This window comes from Pyrgilauda ruficollis, unplaced genomic scaffold, assembly GCF_017590135.1.
Source record: "Pyrgilauda ruficollis isolate IOZ18807 unplaced genomic scaffold, ASM1759013v1 scaffold115, whole genome shotgun sequence".
NCBI classification, from domain to species: Eukaryota; Metazoa; Chordata; class Aves; order Passeriformes; family Passeridae; genus Pyrgilauda; species Pyrgilauda ruficollis.
Genome location: NW_024509766.1, coordinates 1,514,393 through 1,535,597, shown reverse-complemented (window position 1 = coordinate 1,535,597; position 21,205 = coordinate 1,514,393). Strand labels below are relative to the sequence as shown.

The 21,205-nt window shown below is 58.7% G+C and overlaps 1 protein-coding gene across 1 annotated transcript in view; it reads right to left on the bottom strand.

The window, feature by feature from the left end:
• EFNA2 (ephrin A2) overlaps positions 1 to 21,205 on the bottom strand; it is a 37,792-nt gene that overhangs the window by 2,260 nt on the left and 14,327 nt on the right. Inside the window, exon 2 of the mRNA XM_041481622.1 lies at positions 1,785 to 2,074. Coding sequence (XP_041337556.1) covers positions 1,785 to 2,074 — 290 coding nt within the window. The remainder of the gene's footprint in view (positions 1 to 1,784; positions 2,075 to 21,205) is intronic.

Here is a 21,205-nt window from a genome sequence, read left to right as displayed (position 1 = left end):
TCCACAGAACCCCATCCCACAGAACCCCATCCCACAGCATCCCACCCCACAGAACCCCATCCCACAGCATCCTAACCCACAGAATTCCATCCCACAGCATCTCATCCCACAGAATCCCATCCCACAGAATCCCAACCCACAGAATCCCATCCCAGAGAATCCCAATCCACAGAATCCCATCCAGCAGCATCCCATCCCGCAGAATTCCATCCCATCCTGCTGCACCCCAGCTCCATCCCCAGGGCCAGCTCGTGCCCTTGACCCGCTCCAGAGGCACGAGCGTGTCCCGGTGCCGGCGGGTTAATGGATTCCAATCCGTGGGCTCGAGGAGGAGGTAATTTCTTTTCTTTCATGTCTGCTAAATACGGTTCCTCAAAGAGGCATAATTTCTAATGTTCCGCATGACGGGAATTCTAACCGGGTTAGCAATGATCAGCTTCCCATTTACTCCTGTGTAATCTCTCCCTAACGACATTAAAAAATAAAAAAAAATAAAATAAAATAAAAGTCGGGGGGGGGGGGGGGGGTGTGGGGGGAAGAGAGACAGAGAGAGTTGTGGCCGCAGTTATTGCGCCGGTGACATTTTACGGGGGGGAAGAGAGAGGGGGGAAATGGTAATTTAATATAGATAAAAGGAACAAATTAAGTGGGCTGAAAACAGCTGCTTTAGGAAAAAGAGGAGGAATGATAAGGCGGAGGAGCGTGGCTGTGGCTCGGAGAGGGCGGCGGGGTTGGGGTCGCTCTGCCTTGTTTGGGTTTGGGTTTTATCCCGGCACCTGCTCCCAGCACTACTGGATTGTTTTTCCTGTGGGCTCCTCTCCCCATCCTGTCCCTGCGGATGTTTTGGAAGTGGAAATTCCCTGCCAGGAGCCCTCGTCCTGCAGCCAGCGCCGGAGTTCCCTCCAGAGCAGGCCAGGAAGTTCAGGTTTGGGTGAGAAAGGGAGCCCAGATTCAGGAGAGCACAGGAATTCCATGTGAGAACATGGGAATTACATGGGAGAGCTCAGGTGTATACAGGAGAGCACAGGAATTCCATGTGAGAACATGGGAATTACATAGGAGAGCTCACATGTACGTGGGAGAGCACAGAAATTACACAAGAGCACAGAAATACATAGGAGAGCATGGGAATAGATGGGAGAGCACAGGAATTCCATGTAAGAGCATGGAAATATATGTGAGAGGATGGGAATTACATAGGAGAGCACAAGAATTACATGTGAGAACATGGCAGTTACATGGGAGAGCTCACATGTATGTGGGAGAGCACAGGAATTCCATGTAAGAGCATGGAAATATATGTGAGAGGATGGGAATTACATAGGAGAGCTCACATGTACGTGGGAGAGCACAGAAATACATAGGAGAGCATGGGAATAGATGGGAGAGCATAGGAATTACATAGGAAATTATAGGAAATATATAGCAATTATACAGGAAATTATAGGAATTACATAGGAAATATACGTGAGAGGATGGAAATTACATGGGAGAGCACAGGAATTACATGTGACACCACGGGAATGTTTTTGAGAGCGCCAAGAATACACAGGAGATTATGGGAACACTGCTTGGGGCTGGGACCATTCCCAGTGCTATTTCCACTGGACATTCCTGGTCATTCTCATGCCCAGAGCTGTGACAGTTTCTGCGGGACGTTTGCCTTGAGCTGGACACGGGGGATTTTTGGGGGGGGGTTTCTGCAGCATTTTGCCTCACCAACGCAAACCGAGCCACCAGGACCACCCCACGGACACCCCCACCCCATCCCCACCCCCACTCACAGATGTAGTAGTACTCGTGGCCGGGTCGGAACTCGAAGCCCAGCGAGAAGGGGGTGAAGAGCTGGAACTTCTCGGAGAACTTGAGGGGCCCGTTGGGCGAGTCGGGGCGGTTGCACTCCCAGCGCTTGAAGCCGCGCTGCCGGTGGTCGCAGGACGCGTGGCCCTCGTAGTTGACCATGTAGAGGATGTACCTCTCCATCCGCTCCGGCAGCGGCTCCTCGTAGTGCGGGCAGTAGATGTCCAGGTAGTCGTTGATGCTCACCTCCACCGTGTAGTCCCCGCGGTGGAACCTGCGGAGGTGTCGGGTCAGGGGGTCACAGACTCGTTTGGAGACCCCCTCCCGGCAAGGAATCACCCAGAGGTTTGGGTTGGAAGGGACCTTCAAGCTCATCCAGTCCCCGTGGGTGCTCTGTTTCTGTGCCCTGCTTGGTGTCCTGGGCTGGGACTCTGCCAAGCAGCTCTTTTTGGGGACTGAAAATCCTCCCTGTGTTGCAGGAATGAGCCAAGGAGAGCCATTCCCAGGAGATCGAGTGCTGCCTCCAGCTGATCCAGGGCTATGGGATACGAGTGGGAAAGGAAGGGCAGGCGAACACAGGACCATGGAATCTCAGGATGATTTGGGTAGAAGGACATTAAGGCCCATCCAGTCCCCCCCTGCCATGGCAGGGACACCTTCCACTGTCCCAGGGTGCTCCAAACCCCATCCATCCTGGGCTTGGACCCTTCCAGGGATGGGGCAGCCACAGCTGCTCCGGGCACCCTGTGCCAGGGCCTCACCTCTCCGTGATCCAAAGCCTGATCCAACCCCAACAGCCCCATTAACCTCCAGACTAACCCAGATCCTCTTTGTTTCATGCCAACAAACCGGCACCATTTGGCAGGAAACCACACAAAAATGATGATTCCCGGCGGCGCCGGCATCGCCGCAGCTCAGCGCAGCAATCCCGGTGTCATTGGTGTTCTTGGCACCGGCTATCCCAGAGATTAAGGGATTAGCAGCACTGGAGAACTCCGTGGCACATGCCAGCAACCCCCCTCCAGCTCCTCAGGGCACCCCTGTGATCCCCTCCCCAAATTGCAGACCCCCCAGCACCACAGCTGGTGGAGCTCAAGGCCAAATTCACCGTTCCCCCTGGCAGCTTGGCTTCCCCTCCTCGCTGAGTGAGGTTTTTTCCTATCAATTTAAGGTTTCCCCCATCAGTAGCCCCCCAAAACCTCAGCACCACCAGGGACAGTGGTCACCCCACAGCTCCAGGGCTCGGCCAGTGGCTGGAGGGGTCAGCACAGCCCTGGTGGGCTGGGGATTGTGACCACAACCCACTCAACCTCCCAAAGCAGCATCTTGGGGCTCCCAAACACCCCCTGAGGCTGAGATGGCTTCAGCTCACCCAGGAACACCCCAAAAGTGCACCCCCATCCCTGTGGTGGGACGGCGGCAGAGAGTGACCCCCAAAAGGGAAGGGGGGGAAGAAGGGAGGTGGTGTGGGGAGGGGGGGTGGTCCTGCAGCCCCCCTCCAGCTCATTACCTGCCTCATAAGCTCTCTGATCACACAGGGAACGCGCTAATTAAGGAGCAGGGTTTCTCCCTCTCCTTCCCTCTCCTTTCCCGAGCCAGTTGTGCCAACCCTGCCCCTGGCAAGGTAACATTGGAAAATGTAAAATTAATACAAAGGGCTGGAATTTACTGGGAAACAATTTTCAAATGCACGGAGAACAATAAAAAATATTTAAAGAGAAAAAAACAACAAAAGAACCTTTTCCTCGATGCTTTTTATTTTAAAAAAATTATTTATTTTAATGATGGTTACTAAACCCAAGCAAAGGTGGGGGGGCCCCCACGTATCAGGGGAATAATAGTAACAATAATTATTACATTTTTGGGGAAAAACTCACTTTGAGGGAGTGACAAATTGCTGAATTAAAGCTGATTAAAGCTGATTAATGGTCCAGACACAGATGGGTGCAGGGGGGCCACGAGGAGGGGGTCACCCTCCTTTGGGGGGCTGTGGGGAGGAGTCACCCTCCTTTGGGTGAGGGGGTCTGTGGGGACCCCCAGTATGGTGCACCCCACCCTGCATGGGGTCCTGGGCTCCCCCAGTGCATGCCAGGCTGATGTTTTGGGATGGGGACGATCCCAGCACCAGGGATGTACCCAGGACACCCCCCAGCCTGGCAGCCCACACCCCATGGACACCCTGGCTCCAGAGCTCCATGCTCCCACCCTCTGGCATCGGGACATGTCACCCACAGAGCCTGGCTCCATCAGGTTTGGGTTTAATCAACAACTTCCCAGCCCCGTGACACCCCTGCCCCTTCCACGGCAGGAGCAAGGATCCATCGGAGGGAATTCAAATAAAATTAAATTGTCCAGAATTAAAATCTCAGAGCTGGTGAAACCCCTTTGGCAGCTCCCAACCCCTGTGTCACCACACCACGCGGGGCAGGGTGGCATCTCCATGCTGGAAACACATTGGCTTCTCAAGTTTTTACCTCTTGGATATTCACTGTGGAGGGGAAAAACCCTTCCAAGAGAAGAGGCACCTGCAGATGCAGACCCCCGGCCCCTGCAGGGCAGACCCAACCAGGAGAGCAAATCCCACACCCAAACCTTGGTCCTGGTCCCCCAAACCACAGCCAGTGCCTCAGTTTCCCCTCAGAGCTGCAGCAGTATCCTCCCAAAATTCCCAAATTCAGGCAGCGACCCAACACAGGAACAAAGCAGATTTGTCTCTACACCCTGCGAGACCAGCCAGTGTCCCAAGGGTTAAATAATTCAGATTTTTCTTTCCTGAACAGCTTGAAAAGAGATATGATTGCGCCCACTGGAATACGGGGAGGGGGGGGGATATTATGGATGGAAAAGAGCTATTTAAGCTGAGGAACGGTGTTGGCACATAAACAAATGGGTATAAACCGGCCATGAATAAATTGAGGCTGGAAATTAGGAGGTTTGGAACCACTGGGGGCCTGTTGGGGCTCACAGGGGCAGAGGGGCGAGGGGGGGACTGGGGCAGGGGGCCAGGTATGGGGTCCCCCCTGCTCCAAGGGCACCCGTCCTTGCGGGGCCAGGCACTGAGAGATTTAAAATCTCCCTTCCGCTTTCATCTCCCGAAATCTCCTTCATTCAAATAGTCACAGCGTGATCAGGAGTAATAAGCCTATTACAGAGCAAAATAAAACACAGCAGCTCCCCCCCACAACCCAGCCCCCCCCCCAGCCCTCCTGCCCTCTTTGGGGCTATTAAACACAACCCAAAGGAAATTCAGCTGCGGAGCAGCCAATGTCAACCCCCCCAGCTCCCCCAGCCCTGCAAGGAAACGGGGACAAAGTGGCTCCCGGAGCTGGGGGGGTGGCAGGGAAGGGCCCCCGGGGTGCAGGTGCCCACCGACCCCTTCCAGCAGCTCCTTTCTGCATTAATCCTGTTGCTCGGCTGGTTCCTGGCATGTCCGTGGCCGGCAATGGACTTCACGCCGGGAGCGTTTAAGCCAGTTTTCCATCTGCTTCTCCTTCTCCTCGGGCAGCCCGAGCCCGGCGTCATCCCTCGGGATGACAATGGCAGCGCTGGGCAGGAGCCGGACAGGGCCACCACGGGGAATTTGGGCCATGTGCTGGTCCCAGTGTCCTGGAGGCTGATCCCTATTCCCTGCTCAAGAGGCAGAAGTCACCTACGGAGTTGGGAGGGGATGGAGCCAGAGCTGGATGCACCTGGACACCTGTGTCCACCCAGTTTTGGTCCAGTGGGTTTGGCCACCCCAGACCCCATCACACCACCTCAGCAGTGCCAAAATTGATTTTAACCACGTTTCCAAATATTTTCCATGGCGGAGAGCGAGCGTCCCCCACACCGTGACCTCCCAGACTCCCTCCAGGCTGTGCCGGAGGATCCCAGCATCCCACCATGGCCAAGCCCTGGCGCTGGCAGGGATGAGATGACATTCAAGGGATGCCCTGTCCCCACCAACCCCAACCCCCAGGAGGGTGGCAGTGACGAGTCCCAGTCCCCAGAGGCTCCGGCGTTGTCCCTGGTGCCATGGTGGGACAGAGCGGGGACGGCGTCGTGGCACACGGAGCGCCAGTAATGTGGTCCAGAGGGACCCCGCCGTACACACAGCACCTAAATTATTTAATTTCTCCAAACTGCTGCACCTTTATAAATCATTAAAAGCTCCTTTTGATCTGTGTTAATGAGGTTTCCTGAGTGCGGGGCTGGGAAATGCTTCGGCGCCAGAAAGCGACGCCGCTGATTAAAAAAATAAAGAGGGGGTGAGTGAGAGCGTGGGGGGCAGGATGGGCACGGGGAGGTGGGCACAGGGCGGGGGGCACAGGGGCTCCCCAGGGCCCAGCCAGACAGTGGAGGGGCTTTAGGGATGCCCGTCATGTTTATGTTCTTTCCCTTCCCTTTCTCTTCCCCTCCCTTCCCTTTCTCTTTCAGTTTCCCTTTCCTTTTCAGTTTTCCTTCCCCTTTTCTCTCTCCCTTCCCCTTTCCCTTTCCTCTCCTCTTTCCCGGAGTTTTCCAGCCAGGGAATCCTGGGAACACGCTGGTCCCAGCTGCGACCACGACCTCGTTCCTGGGGAATGCCGGTGCCAGCCAAACCACGGGCAGGGCTGGAGCTCTTGGTCCTCCCGGTGCTCTGGGAAACAATTCCCTCCTTGGGGAGCAGCGGGATGGGATGAAACCCCCCGGGGCTGCCACTGGGAGCCCAGAGTCCGGTCCCAGCAGTGCCACCATCGGTGACCCCGTGGGTGACCCCGTGGCAGCGCCGCGGCGCCGGCCCTGACAGCTTTAATGCCGGTATTTATCTCCGCTCCAAACCTCCGAGCCCGGCTCCATATCCAGGAGCTCAATCACCGGGATCGGGAATGACGGTGATGGCTCGCACCGACAGCAGCTGGGTTTGGGTCGGCTGAGAGCCACGGAGCTGCTCCAGGGGGGACAGGGGTGGGGACAGGAGGGGGACAGGGGTGGGGATGTGAACAGGGATAGACACAAGGACGGGGACAAGGATAGGGATGGAGATAAGAATGTGGATGGAGATAAGAATGTGGGGAGAGAGATAAGGAGAGGGATGGGGACAGGGATGGGAATGGGGATAGAGGCAGGGATGGGGACAGAGATGGGGACAGGGATGGGGACAGGGATGGGAATGGAGACAGAGACAGGGATGGGGATAGGGGTGGCAGGGGGGATAGACAGGGACAGTGGTGGAGAAGGGGATGGAGACAAAAACTGGTATAGGGGCAGGAGTGGGGATGGGATTGGGGATGGGAATGGGGACAGGCATGGGAATGGCAGTAGAGACAGGGATGGGGTGGGGATGGAATGGGGATAGAGACAGGGACACTGATAGGGATGGAGATGGGCACAGGGATGGGGATGAGGATTGGGGCAGGCATTGTGGATAATGAAAACAAATTCCATGCAGACCCAAGGGGCACTTCCCCAGCCCTGGCATCCCTGGAGCTGGTCAGGGACCAGCACGGCCCCAGCTGGAGCAGGGGAGCAGCACCCCCAGCCCATGGCACTGCCGGAGCTCACACCTCCAGTGACGGATATTTCCCTTTCCCTCCTTTTAAGGTAAATGACAGAAAATCCCAGGACAGCCATCAGCCTCCGAGGTAACCTCGTCCCGCCTCGGCCGCGTTCCCACAGGATTCAGCGGCTCCTGTTACCTGGGGCAACGGCGGGGAAATGACGGCTGGCATCTAAATTGCCATCATTATGCTCCAGAGCCAACACTCCCCATTTACACTTTATTGTCATCTTTTGCTTTAGGGAGAAACTGAGATATTACAGGATGGGGTGACAGAGCGGGATGAGATGGGATGCACGAGGAGAGAGGCGCGGAGATAAATGGGGACCCCCGGAGCTGTTATTTCAGCCTGATTGCGGATCCGGAAGCAGAGCCGAGCCCGATCCCGCAGGCTGTGGGGAGGTTTTAGCACACAGAAGAAAATAAAATTTGTTTAAATGCAAGCGCCAGCCTGGCGGGGCCTGGGCACGTGGTACCTGGGAGAGGATTCCACCAAAGTGGCGCCGAAAACGGCGCGGAAGCGGCTCAGCCTCCTCTGGCTGCAGGGATACTCATGGAAAAAGGGAAATGATCCTCACCAACAGCTGGTACTGGGCTGTGGATGGGACCACAATGTGGGGCTGGCACCCCTGGCACCCCACTGTGGGGCTGGTACCTCAATATTGGACAGGTATCCCCGTCTGGGGCTGGCACCCCATTACATCTCCTGCACCCCACTGCACCACTGTACCCCGTTCCAGGGCTGGGCACCCCATTGTGGGGCCACTCCAAGGATACCCCTGGGCACCCCAAAGCAAAACCTGCTCTTGGTTCTCCAAACTCCAAGTTCATTCTCCCTCCCCATCCCACTTTTTTGCCAAGCTGCACAAAGGGAATGCGGAGCCAAACCTGGGATGTCACCCCCTCCATCCCCATGGGTGACTGCAGTGAGACAGGACCAGGGGGCTGCTGGAGACAGCAGGGGGAGGAACGGGGCCTTTCAAGTGTTTGCAGTGAAAAAAGAGAGAAAAAAGCAAAGAGTTCAAAAACTGAGCAACTTTCCAAGGAAGAGCCAGGGCGGCTTCGCCCTCAGCCCCACAGCGCCGTGCATGGGAGTGGGATCAGGAGATTCCTTCCCACACACCTCCCTGAGTGGGACCCTGGAGCTCACAGTGCCTGGGATAAACCCAACCAGAGCCACGACCCCATGGATGCACCAGGAGCTGGGAGTTCCACATGACCCAACAGACACGGACAGGCTGGGTGGATGGACCCTGCCATGATGCCAAGCATGGATCAGACAGCTTTTTCTCTCAGACTCATGACATCACCCTCTTCTCCAGAAAAAACACAGGTGTCAGCCGGAAATCATGTTTTTGGCACACAAATATTCCATTTTTCACATGCCACAGCCTGTCCAGGGGGACGAACCCCCTCCCCAGGCAGGTGGAGCCACTTTTTTGGGGAGCTCTACCCTCACCCCACAACCAAAGCTCCCTGAAACAGCTCCAGCTGCTGCAATTCCCACCATTCACCCCTCATTAGCATGGATGCTCGTTAGCCCAGCGCTGAGACTAATCAATACTGCCATTAACCGACTCCCTGGAATTAATGCGCTTGAACCTGGCAGGCCGCAGGATATTGGTCATTTTTCCACTTAACCTGGCAGGAGGAGTTTTTCCCTTTGCTGGTGGCAGTGGATGACAGAGGGAAGCTGGGACAGTTCATCCCTTCAGCTCCTGGCTGCTGGTTCACCACCAGCTTCGGGCTCACCACCACTTTTTGGTCATCCCGGGGTTGTTGGATGCTCCCAAACCTCAGGGAGCACCGTCAACAACAGGAGAAGGGCAGTCCTGTCCCAAGCCATTGGGTTGGAGACCCTAGAGAGGGTTCTGGGGTCTCCATCACAGCATAGGGACACCCAGATCGTGACCCTCTGGTGCCACCCCATTCCTGCAGCTGCTCCATCTCTTCTGCCCCAGGTTCCTGGCCCCGGAGCCCCGGGCAGGCACAGCCAGACTGCTCTCCTGGGCACCCCAGAGCCACCCTCCCCTGCTGCTCCCGCCGCCTCGCAGCGCCTCTGGCTAAACAGAGATCAGAAATGTTAGATCTTTCTTAACATCTCCTGCCAGCACTGTCAGTGGCCCTCTCCAGAGTACCAGGGCCCTCTGTTATGTAAACACAGCACATTCTCTGTCAAAGATTAAAAAAAAAAAAGCCTCATTTGCACATAAAAGCAGCCTCTGCACTAGTTACGGGCACTGTGGCATGTAAGGAAGACTGTAGGTTAAATTCAATAATAAAGTGGGGCGGCACAGAGGTCCTGCTCCAACTCCTTCTCCCACAGCCCAGCCCCGGCTGCTCCAGCCTGACCAAGTGCTGCCAGCCACGAGCCCCTGGGACAGGGACTGAGGAGGCACCCTGAGCCCCGGGCTGGGCTGTGGGTGAGTGACCCCCAGGCCCCTCACTGCACCGTGCCAGGCCACCCTGAGACCCCACCCTAGTGCTCCTCTGTGCCCCTTTTCATGCTCACGGCACCCCAGACTCCATCATGCCCATCTCCTCCCCTTGGCACCCATCCAGAGTGGGGCCTGCTGCCCAACATCACTCCCCCACATTTTTGGGAGCTGGCACCACCCTCATACCCCAGCACAGCAGAGCAGCTCCCAGCTACCGAGGCACCAGGAGCCACACAGATCGTGGATGTGACACTGCGGATGTGACACCCCTTGCTGCCAGCCCTCGGTGACGCTCTGCCCACTGCGGGGGGATGGCACTGGGGGGGTCTCTGGCCACGGATGCCCCTCGCAGGGAGTGCCAGCAGCCAGCAGGCTCCGGGGATGGCGGCAGCCAGCCGGGCCCGCGGCCGGTTCCGCGCAAATCAAATCAGAGCAGAAACTCAACTCAGAGAGACGAGGGCTGGGAAGTGTCACAGTAATTGTGTTAGTGCCAGCAGCGCCGGGAGCCGGGGGCACGGCGAGGCGGGCATGGTGGGATGGGCACAGCAGGACGGCACAGAGCAATGGGCACACAAGGGTGGCCACGATGGGATGGGCACGGCAATGCCAGCACTGGGGCGTTGAGCACCAGGGGCTCACTGGACACCCAGATCTGTCAGGCCCAGGGGGAGGAGTGAGGGTCCAAGAGGGATCAGGGCGAGGGCCAGCAGAGCCAGACAGCTGCAGAAGGGGCAGTGCCAGGTGGCAGGAGGGGTCACAACCGTGGTTAACAGCGAAGGCGACAGGGGCACCAGGCTCCACAGGAAGGTGATTCATTCCCAGATCACTGTGTGTCACCATCCACCACGTGTCCCCACGGCCACCAGCCTGGCACACGTGACCCCACAGCCACCAGCCTGGCACTCGTGCCCCCGTGCCCGCTCAGCCCTGTGCACGCCAGCCCCGCTCACGTCCCCGCCGCCGTCGGGCGCCGCACGTCTCTCGCAGCCGGACGCCGGGCACGCGCCAGCCGCGCACGGGATCACGCGTGCTCATCCGTGCTCCGGTGGCTCACGCTGAGCGCCCTAATTACCGCGTCTGGCCAGGCGGGCGGGCGCTGATAACGGGCACGGGACGGAGCTGCTGGGGGTTATCAGCCGGTGACAGCCGGGCCCCCCCGCCGCCCGCGCCGCAGCCCGCTGGGACAGCCGGATCAAGGCGCCCTTTGGGGGTCTCCAGCGGGGGATGGGGTAAACAGCCCCCCAGGGGTGACCTCATTAGCACGGCCGAGCCCCAGCATCGTTGTGGCTGGGCCTGGCATGCTGCAGGCAGAGCCTCAGGATGTGGGGTCACGGTGTCGGTGCCAGCCTCTTGTCTCATCTGCTGTCACGTCCCCGCTGTCCTGGGGGTGAGGGACAGTCCTTCCTGGGGCACCCACACTGTCAGTCCCATTGTCACCAGGCTGGAGGGAGATTTTGGGTGTCCCTGGTGCTGTGAGGGCTTGGGTGGTAGCAGGAAAGGCCACTAAGGAGATAGATCAGTGTCACACTCTGGTCTCTGAGCCAAACCAGCCACTGTCCTGGCACTCCCCAGAGCCGTTCCATTTGTCTCATCCCAGAGCCACAGCCAGGACATGGCACGATCCTGCTGTGACATCAGCACAGTATCCACTGCATCCGCGCCTCAGTTTCCCTGCCCCAGGGCTCGATCTTCCTGCATGGTGCGGGTCCAGCAGCAGGAGCAACAAAGAAGGAGCACACTCCCCATCCTAACTGGCTAAAGACACACAAATTAACATGGATAAACATGGGCTGGTGCATTATTTCACTCGCTGGCCACTATTTTTGGCTGGCGGCTGAATTCCGGGCAGTGCTGAGATGGGTGGCAGCAGGGCGGGGGGTTGGCAGGAGCACGGGTGACTCTTTAACCTTGGAACACTTGGGCTGGCAGGGAATTTGGGGCGAGCGGCGGCGGTAATTTGATCGGCGGGAGCCGGGCGAGCGCCGGCCCCGCAATCACCGGGAAAACGCCGACGCGGTGGAAATCGGCCGCCGCTGCCCAGCGGGACATCACGGCGGGGCCGGGCGGGCGCGGGGACACGGCTCAGAAGGACGGACACAGCACGGCACGGGGCAGCCACCTGCCTGTCACCCCGCAGCCCCCCGCCTCTGTTCAGTGCCACCCTGGCATTCCCAGGGGACACTGGCGGGCTCCAGACCCGCGGTGACCCCCGGCCAAAGGACACCACTGTCCCCCCGTCCCGGCAGTGCGGGGCTGCCGTCATTTATCACACCCGCCCCTGACAGCTCCCTTTGACAGGGTCTCTGGGGGGGCCGAGCGATGCCTTTTGTCTGCCCAACAATTAATTATTTCCTGGCTAATGATGAACTCCGACTTGCCAAGTGGCTGCGAGTGGGAAGGAGCCAGCCCTCCCTCACCCCGCCGTGCCCTCCTCGTCACCACCTCTCCCATGGCAGGGTGGAATGTTGGGGTACCCAGGGATAAGGCTGAGCTGTGAGACCCCCCTGCATCTCACCATCCTTGTCACAGGCACGCTGCCTCCCAAAAAGGGGCTCCAAAAGCAGGAGGATGGTGCTGGGCTGGCAGGATGGATTCCCCTGTGGCGGTGCCAGCAGGTGGGTGCCGCGCTGTGCTGCGGCAGCAGGTGCTGGCAGCACTCTAAGTGCCACTGGCGGCAGCCCCGGAGCGCTCCAGGAGGGGATAACCGGCTGATGGGGCTGAGCTAATGGAGAAAATCCATTTAGGATCACTCGATACTCTCCCCCGGGCTTTCATTACACCTCAGGGCTCCGCAGGGCACCGGGCCCTGAGCCGGCCTCTGCCAGCCCAGATCCCATCGCTGCCGGCTGGATGTCTCGGCAGAGGCACTGGCAGGATGTGGGGAGGGATGAGGGGAAGAATAGTGGGGAGGGATGTGCATGGGAGGGAATGAGGGAAGACATGCAGGGAGGGATGAAGGAAGGGATGTACATGAGAAGGGATGCAGGGAGGGATGCAGGAAGAGATGCAGGGAGGGATGTGCATGGGGAGTGATGCAGAAAGAGACACAGGGAGGGATGCAGGAAGAGATGAAGGAAGGGATGTGCATGGGAAGTGATGCAGGAAGGGACACGGGGAGGCTTGTGCACAAAGCCTGCAACCCTGAGCTTGTAGCTGCAGGTGACAAGAGCAACGCCAGCAATCCCTGCGAGGGACAGCGACAAACTGGGTGCGATGGGGCCTTGCCCTGGAGCAGCTCCCAAGGAGCCTGGCCTGGCTCAGTGCCACAGGCAGGAACAGCGACCCCCGGGGCTGCGGGCACTCAGGCCGGGCTCCCTGCAGTGGGAAAGGCGACAGAGCCATGAAAAGAAGTAAAATAATTATCAGGCGCTGGCGGCTCGAGCTCCCGCCCGGCGCATTCTGTTTAAGGCTAGTTAATAGCCAGTGTTCTCTGGTTAGGCCTGAATGACATTTCCAGAGTTATAATAACTGAGCTATTACTCGCCGTATTGATGCATTCCCCCCGCCGGCAGCGGCTCATCCCGCGCCGTGCCGCCCGGCCGCCGAAAGCTCCTTTAGTCAATAGCACTTCTATTTTTCATTACTCCCTGGAAATGTGGCTCTTGGAAGCTCATCCGTCATTCAATTACGCCCTGGTTCAGTCCTATCATACACGTGTCATAAAGTTCCTCAGATCTGAACTGCTGTTAATTTTCTGCGCCATCCCAAGGGGATGCCCAGGACGTGCCTGGAAAGCAACCAGGCAGCCGAGGGCATGCCGGGTACGGGCGCTCCCGGGAGCGGGGGCTGCGGCAGTGCCGGGGTGCCCGGGCGTGGGGGGGTCCAGCGCCCGAGGGGTCACCCCGGAGCTCGGATGCTGTCCCTTCCCCGCGGCAGTGGTAGCGGGCCCGGCGCCGCACGACCTTGGCAGCGCTGGGAATTTATTCCTCGGGCTGGTTTATTCTTTTATCAGGTGTTGGTTTAGCAGGGCGAGCTCCCCCCCTTCCCCTTTAATCCTATCGGCATCTGTGTTCGGCACGTCCATACCCAGAATAATCACCTGCCTGGCAGATTTGTCACTTCACCAGATGTAATCGGGGAACTTTTCCTTTTTTTTTTTCTTTCTCTTTTTTTCTTTTTTTCCTTTTTGAAACTCTCCTCATTTTCTGTTTCTTAGAAGCTGCAGCTCGCGGGCAGAGGGGGCTGCTGCAGGCAGTACCTGTTCCAGGTCACCCTCCCCAAACCCAAGGGTTTGCTCTGTTCAGTGCTGCTCTCCAGCTGGGGTTTGGCTGAGGGGAGGATGACAGGGCAGTGGCACTGAGGGTGGATGGCAAAAGCTGTGCCGTGATGGCTGTTCCTGCCATCCTCTGCTGCCAGAAGCACACCTGGATGGGCACAAACCCTGAGCCAGAGGGGAAAACGGGCACAGGATGAAGCTGGGGGATGTTGGGAATGGGGGATGCTGAGTCAGGGGGATGCCAGGCTGGGATGATGCCAGGTCAGGGGGACACAGAGGTTGCTCACAACATGTCCCTGCACAGATGCCAAGGACCATCAGGTCCTTCAGAGCCTTAAAAACTCACACCCAAGATGTGATGTTGGTCCTTCACACCCCTGCAGGCACCACTCCTGCTGCTTTCCCACCATGGAGTGCCTGTGGCTCTCTCCCAGCCAGGGCTGCCCTGGGGATCCCTGTCCATGCTCTCTTGTCCAGGGTATCCTGTCCAGTCCCCTCATCAGTGCCTGGGTGGTCTCAGCCACTCCACGTGGCCTCCCAGCAGGACAATGACCTGGTCACCATCCTGCTCCTCTGCACTCCGGTCCCACAGGGCCTCCCACGGCTGCTTTCCCTAAGCCGGGACAGACACACGCCTGGGTGGGATGGACACACACCCGGGTGGGACGGACACACGCCTGGGTGTTTGAGAACACCCCGTCACTTGTCAGCCCCCGGGACAGCCATGCTCCTGCCAGGCCCCTTCCTGCTCCTTGGACAGCTCCGGCCACGGCTCTGAAGGGCCTGATAAACAAACATTCCCATCAGGAGGATGAGCCAGGAACAGCCCAGCCACGAGGCTCTCACAGCCCCGGGACAATCACCCGACTGTCAGTCATGCTGGAACAGCTTTTACCTCAGTTCTGATCTGGGAAACTGAGGCAGGGAAAGGTCTGTGGATGTGCAGGGTGGGATGCGTGAGCTGGGCAGCTCCCGAGCATCCCGTGCCCGCGGGCACCCTCTGCCAGCCTGGCATTTCCCTTCTCTCCTCCCAGCCCAGGCTCCTGCTGCGCTCCGGGCACGGCTAATGACCGCCCTAATTGATCTCTGACGAGGCACCAGAGATCGATGCTGGATCCCGCTCCAGGCTCTGTGAAAAGCCATTTCTCCTGCCCGGCCGGGCAGCACCGCCCCTCGCCCGCAGGGAAGCGCTCATCGATCGGGGCAAGGATCGATGGCGTGAAGAGGGGATGGAGGGGAAGCGGCCACCCCCGCCGGGGGGACTGCGGGAAGCATCCCCCGGCAGCCCCGGGAGCACCGCGGGCAGCAGGAGCTCCCCCGGCACCCAGGGAAGGGAAGGGAAGGGAAGGGAAGGGAAGGGAAGGGAAGGGAAGGGAAGGGGGAAACAGGCACAGAGCCCAGCGGTCCCTGTGAGGTCACAGTGCCAGCAGATCCACAGTGATTTCCTCGCCTGACTCTTCCCCCTTTATTCCTTCCCCTTGTGTCCCACCGGCCAAATTTGACCTGATTTGGTGCAACCAGCCGGGGTCTTTACTTCTCAGTGGCCCCATCCTCCCCTCTCCTTTCACTGGGGTTTAAGCCTTTTCACTTCATCCATTCACTCCAAGACTAATCAGATTAAAGCCCTGCCCGGGGTGCTGCCTCCCCTCGCACAGATTCACCCCCTTATCCCCCCTCCCCTCGCTTCACCTCCTTTTTCCCCTGTCAGGTTTTGGCAGCCAACTCCAAGGTCCAGGCATGGCCATGCCAGGGGTCAGTGGTGGCACCAGCTGCCCTTGTGTCCCCAGGGAAGGGCACAGAGTGGGGGTTCTGGGGGGACACAAGGGAGAATATTCTTCTAGAATGATGAGGGTGCAAGACAGGGATGAAGAGGCTGGCAGGACAGGGATGAAGGCAGCAGCAGCCACAGGTCTCCAAAGCCATCCTGCTGTTTGAAGAATCCCTCCTCATCCTCAACCTGGCTTCACATCCCAGGTTGAGCTAAAGGAGCATTCTCAATTAGGAGAAATTTAGGAAAAAAGGGTACTTTTTTTTACTTCTTCCCCTCTTTTCACCCAAAATCATGAGTGGGTGAGGGGTGAAGTCAGGACCACGGTGCCCACCCAGGAGCCCCCCAGACACACACAAGACCCAGACCCAACACCCAGAGCCTGGGGTCACCCACCAGCCCCCACACCCCGGGACCCTCCACTCCGTGGCAGCTTTGGGAAAGGAACAATTCCCCACTAGAAACTTCCTGGCCTCACCCCACGTGCTCCAGCCCCCCCAAAAAAAAATCACCCAATGCCCCCATCTAAACCTCAGCCATCGATTTCCATCCCCCTTGGCCCAGCCCTGCACACAAACGCATTCGCCACGGCCCTCTCCCCGGCAGGGATTGTATGCAAAGGCGGAGAGGGGGAATGAATAATTCATCTCTGCTGTCTTTCAGAATTACACTGTGGAAAAATAAATCTGAGACTACTATATTATAAAAAAAAAAAAAAAAATTAAAAAAAAATAAATAAAATAAAGGAGAAAGGAGCCGGGGGCGCGGGGAGGCAGCGCTCGGTCCGCGGCCCCGCGGCCGGAGCGGGATGCGGGGATGAAAAGCGCCGGCGCGTCCTGGGTCCTCTTCCATTGAGCGACTCCGCATTCAGGTCCGTGCGGAAACCACCGGAATCCCTTCCTGTGCTTTGTTCTGCGGCCCTTTCAGCGGGGGCTTATGCTTGGGGGGGGTCTTTGAAGAAACCCACTCATGCGTTCGGCTGGTTGAGTTCAAGGGGCGGCGAGGGGGGGCTGGAATGGGTCAGGGGGGCTCTGCTGGGTGAGGGGGGGCTGCCCTGGGTGACTGCACTGAGGTTGTTCTGGTCATGGGGCTGTGCTGAGGTGAGTCAGGGGCTGCCCCGGGTGAGTGAGGGGCTGCCCTGAGACGAGCAGGGGGGCTGCCCTGGTCTGGGGTCCAGTGTGCCCCCCCTGACTCAGCCAGAACCCTCTCAGCACTACCCTGCCAGCAGCTCTGCAGGAAGGAGGGATGCTCTGCCCCATCCCAGGGGGTCCCGGGTGGGTTTAGGGCCATGCCCTGAGCCCTGCTGGTGCCCAGAACACCCTGAACGGGACCAGCGGTGCCCAGAGCCCCCCTCGCAGCTGGTGGGGGCCACGTGCTGCCGCACAAACGGGGAGGGGAGGAAGCGGGAGGCACTTTAATTTGGCTATTTAAAAATAAAGAAATAACGCAGGCTTTGAAAGCCCGGAGGGGTCCCAGCGGAGGGACCTCATCCCCCCTTCAAAGGCCGCCTCTGCTTTCTTCCCCCCGCTCACAGCACACAAAGGTGCACGAGCACTTTCGTCTCTGTGGAAAGACCTTTTTAATTGGTTCCAGGCAGAAGGTTAAAATCTCTCCCCTTCCCTGTGCGCTTGGCTAAGAGGGGAAAGGGGGGAAAAAGGGGGAGGCAGGGAGGAAAGGGTTGTATGGAAGCAAAACAACGTGAAGGGGCTGAGCTGGGGGGCACCCAGGGCCAGTGTCCCCAACAGGGGTCCAGGGTCACCGAGGGTGAAGGGGATCCAGGTGGGAGCAGGAGAGGCCCAGGGGGCTGTGGTGGGGGCACCAAGGGGGCTGTGCCAGGCTCTGGGGCAGGAGGTGCTCACGGGAAAAGGGAGATGCTGGGTGTGAGGTTGCTCAGTGCTTCCATGAGAATGCAGAGCGTGAGGGTTTCTGCAGATTCCTAAAAAAAGCGGGTGGAAATGTGGTGCCTGGGATCTTCTCATGGGGAGGAAGATGAGCAGAGCAGGAGGGCACCCAAGGGGCTGCTCCCACCCCCACGTGTCTCCCCATGACCACAGAGTACCCTTGGCACATCCCCATCCACAGCGGGGTGACCCCAGGATGGCATCCTGGAGCATCCACACAGAACCCAGCCCCTCACCACTCCCACTCCCATCCCATGTCACTGCCACTGCCATCCTCCTGCTCCTGCCATCCTTCCAATACTTCCATCCTGCTATTTCTGCCAGCCTCCCTATCCCACCACCTTCCCAGCACTGCCATCCTCCCAAATCTTACCATCCTCCCAGCACTGCCACCCTCCCAATCCTGCCACCCTCCCAGCACTGCCATCCTCCCAGCACTGCCATCCTCCCAACACTGCCATCCTCCCAAATCTTGCCATCCTCCCAGCATTGCCACCCTTCCAGCACTGCCATCCTCCCAAATCTTGCCATCCTCCCAAATCTTGCCATCCTCCCAGCACTGCCATCCTCCCAGCACTGCCATCCTCCCAGCACTGCCCTCCTCCCAAATCTTCCCCTCCTCCCAGCACTGCCCTCCATGAGCAGAGCAGGAGGGCACCCAAGGGGCTGCTCCCACCCCCACGTGTCTCCCCATGACCACAGAGTACCCTTGGCACATCCCCATCCACAGCGGGGTGACCCCAGGATGGCATCCTGGAGCATCCACACAGAACCCAGCCCCTCACCACTCCCACTCCCATCCCATGTCACTGCCACTGCCATCCTCCTGCTCCTGCCATCCTTCCAATACTTCCATCCCGCTATTCCTGCCATCCTCCCTATCCCACCACCTTCCCAGCACTGCCATCCTCCCAAATCTTACCATCCTCCCAGCACTGCCACCCTCCCAATCCTGCCACCCTCCCAGCACTGCCATCCTCCCAGCACTGCCATCCTCCCAACACTGCCATCCTCCCAAATCTTGCCATCCTCCCAGCATTGCCACCCTTCCAGCACTGCCATCCTCCCAAATCTTGCCATCCTCCCAAATCTTGCCATCCTCCCAGCACTGCCATCCTCCCAGCACTGCCATCCCCCTATTCCTATCCCAATCCTCCATCCTCCATCCCAATTACTGCCATCCTCTTGATCCTGCCATCCTCCCAGCCCTGCCATCCTCCCAGCCCTGCCATCCACCCAGCACTTGGGTTTCCTTTCACGGAAGGGGGAGCTGAGAAAAACGCATCAATTATTGAGCCGGGGCGGCGAGCCCGCCGCGTCCCCCTTGCTGATGCCGCTCAGGTAGAGCCGCGCGAGCCGCAGTCAGACACCTCTAACACGATTAAGCTGCAGGGCTCTGCCAGCGCGCTTCAAGGTCAACTTCTCTGAGGCTGACAAAAGGCACGGCGGGCAGCAGCTCCCCCCGCCCCCGCCCGGGGTGGCAGCACGCTGGGGACGGGCACCGGCAGCCCCCAGAGGTGGCAGCGGGACATGGGGAGCTCCAGGGCAGGGTGGTAGGGGTGCCACGGGGAAGGGGGTGCAGTGGTGGGGGTCCTGCTGGGATCAGGGTGCAGTGGTGGGGAACCCCACTGGGATCAGGATGCAGATGTGGGGTTCCTGCTGGGATCAGGGCACAGTGGTGGGGTTCCCAGTGGGATGGGAATGCAGTGCTGGAGCTCCTGCTGGGATGAGGATGCAGTGGTGGTGTTCCTGCTGGGATCAAGGTGCAGTGGTGGGGCTCCTGCTGGGATCTGGGTGCAGTGGCCGGGCTTCTACTGGGATCTGGGTGCAGTGGTGGGGTTCCCAGTGGGATGGAGATGCACTGGTGGGATTCCTGCTGGGATCAGGGTGCAGTGCTGGGGTTCCCACTGGGATCAGGGTGCAGTGGCCGGGCTCCCAGGGGTATCAGGGCACAGTGGTGGAGCTCCTGCTGGGATGAGGATGCAGTGGTGGGGTTCCCGGTGGGATCAGGGCACAGCGGTGGAGCTCCTGCTGGGATAAGGATGCCGTGCTGGGGATCCCACTAGGAACTCGGTGTGGGGCTCCCGAGGCCAGGACAGGGACCCTCCGTGCCCCTCTGCAGCAGAGCCACTCCTGGCATGCCGTGAGGCAGGAGTGGGTCCAGCCCGGCTGCTGCACGTGGAGAGGGAATTGGATCCAGATGTTTCCCCCAGCAGCCGGAAACCTTCCCCCATCTCGGCAGCCCTTCCACCGCCACACAAGGCCCTGCTGGGGACCAGCTCTGGCCAGCATGGAGCGGTGCCAGCGGGGCTGGCATCCACCCCGGCATGGCACAGGCAGCAGAGGGACCAGGCAGCTCGGGAGGGGACGGGGTGGCAATGCCAGCTCTGCCGTGGTGCTCCTGCACTTGGAGTTTGGGTACTCACAGTGACAGGACCCCCGGGCTGGCACAGACACACTCCACCCCCTACTCATCCTCATCCTGCTCGTTCCCTTCAAAAACCACCCTGCTTTCATGCACGGTGAAGGAAGGACAGCCACCCCTTCCACACTCCACGAGAATTCCCGGCAGGAGAACAGGGATGGGTGCCCACCAGGATGGGTGTTCTCTGGACTGGACACTCACCATGCCAGTCAGAAGGCAACAAAGCCATAAAAAACCCCAAACCTAAGCAAGGGAGGACCCAGCTCCAATATCTGGGTGCACATGGGTTGGGGAAGGGCTGACAGGCGGCTCCAACAATGGGGTGCACGACACAGGTCACCCCCAACACCACTCCTGAGGGGTCTCCCAAAGGACACCACACCCACAGGTCCCTGTCACCACCTCATGACATCTCCTGCTTTGGGGAGGGTTCCCAGGGCAGTGGGATGGGGATGCAGCTTTCTGGCCCTGCCACAAGAGTGAGGAAAACCACCTAAAAACCTCAAAAACCCATTTGAGAAGCCAGAACCCAAATTCCTCCCCTCTCCCATTATTTAAAGCCCATCCAGCTCCCAAGTCCTCAAGGATGCAAGAATCTCAATTACCATTAAAAGAATGCGTTCCTGCTCCTCCATTACGGAGAAAAGCATGAAAACCCACCCCTGGGAATTCCACAACTCTAGAAAGAAGAAAAATAAAATATTCATGTAATTTAGATTATTTAAAACGTGGCAGTTGGTAAACCAGTCTCTGCACTGGAGGGAACTGGGGGTGTTCACACCTTGCAGAAGGCCAGGACTGGGTCAGGGCTGGAAAACCCAGTCGTGGCCACGCAGATCTCGGGCACCCCGGGCACCCCACGCCCAGGATCCGGCGTTAAATGGGTTTTTAAACACCTCTGAGCTTGTGGGATGCAGCACTGCAGAAGGACAGTGAGTTATTTTTATCGTTGCATTAGTTCCAGTTTAATTGCAGGGATGTCATTAACAGCATGGAGCAGGGTCCAGGCACGGGGACGCTGATGTCGGTGTGTCCTGTCCCAAACCCCGTGGATTGAGACCCTGCATGTGCCTCTCCTCCCACCAACAGAGCTTGGTGACAATCAGGGACAGGAACCATTGACCAGGGACAGGGCCAGGAGC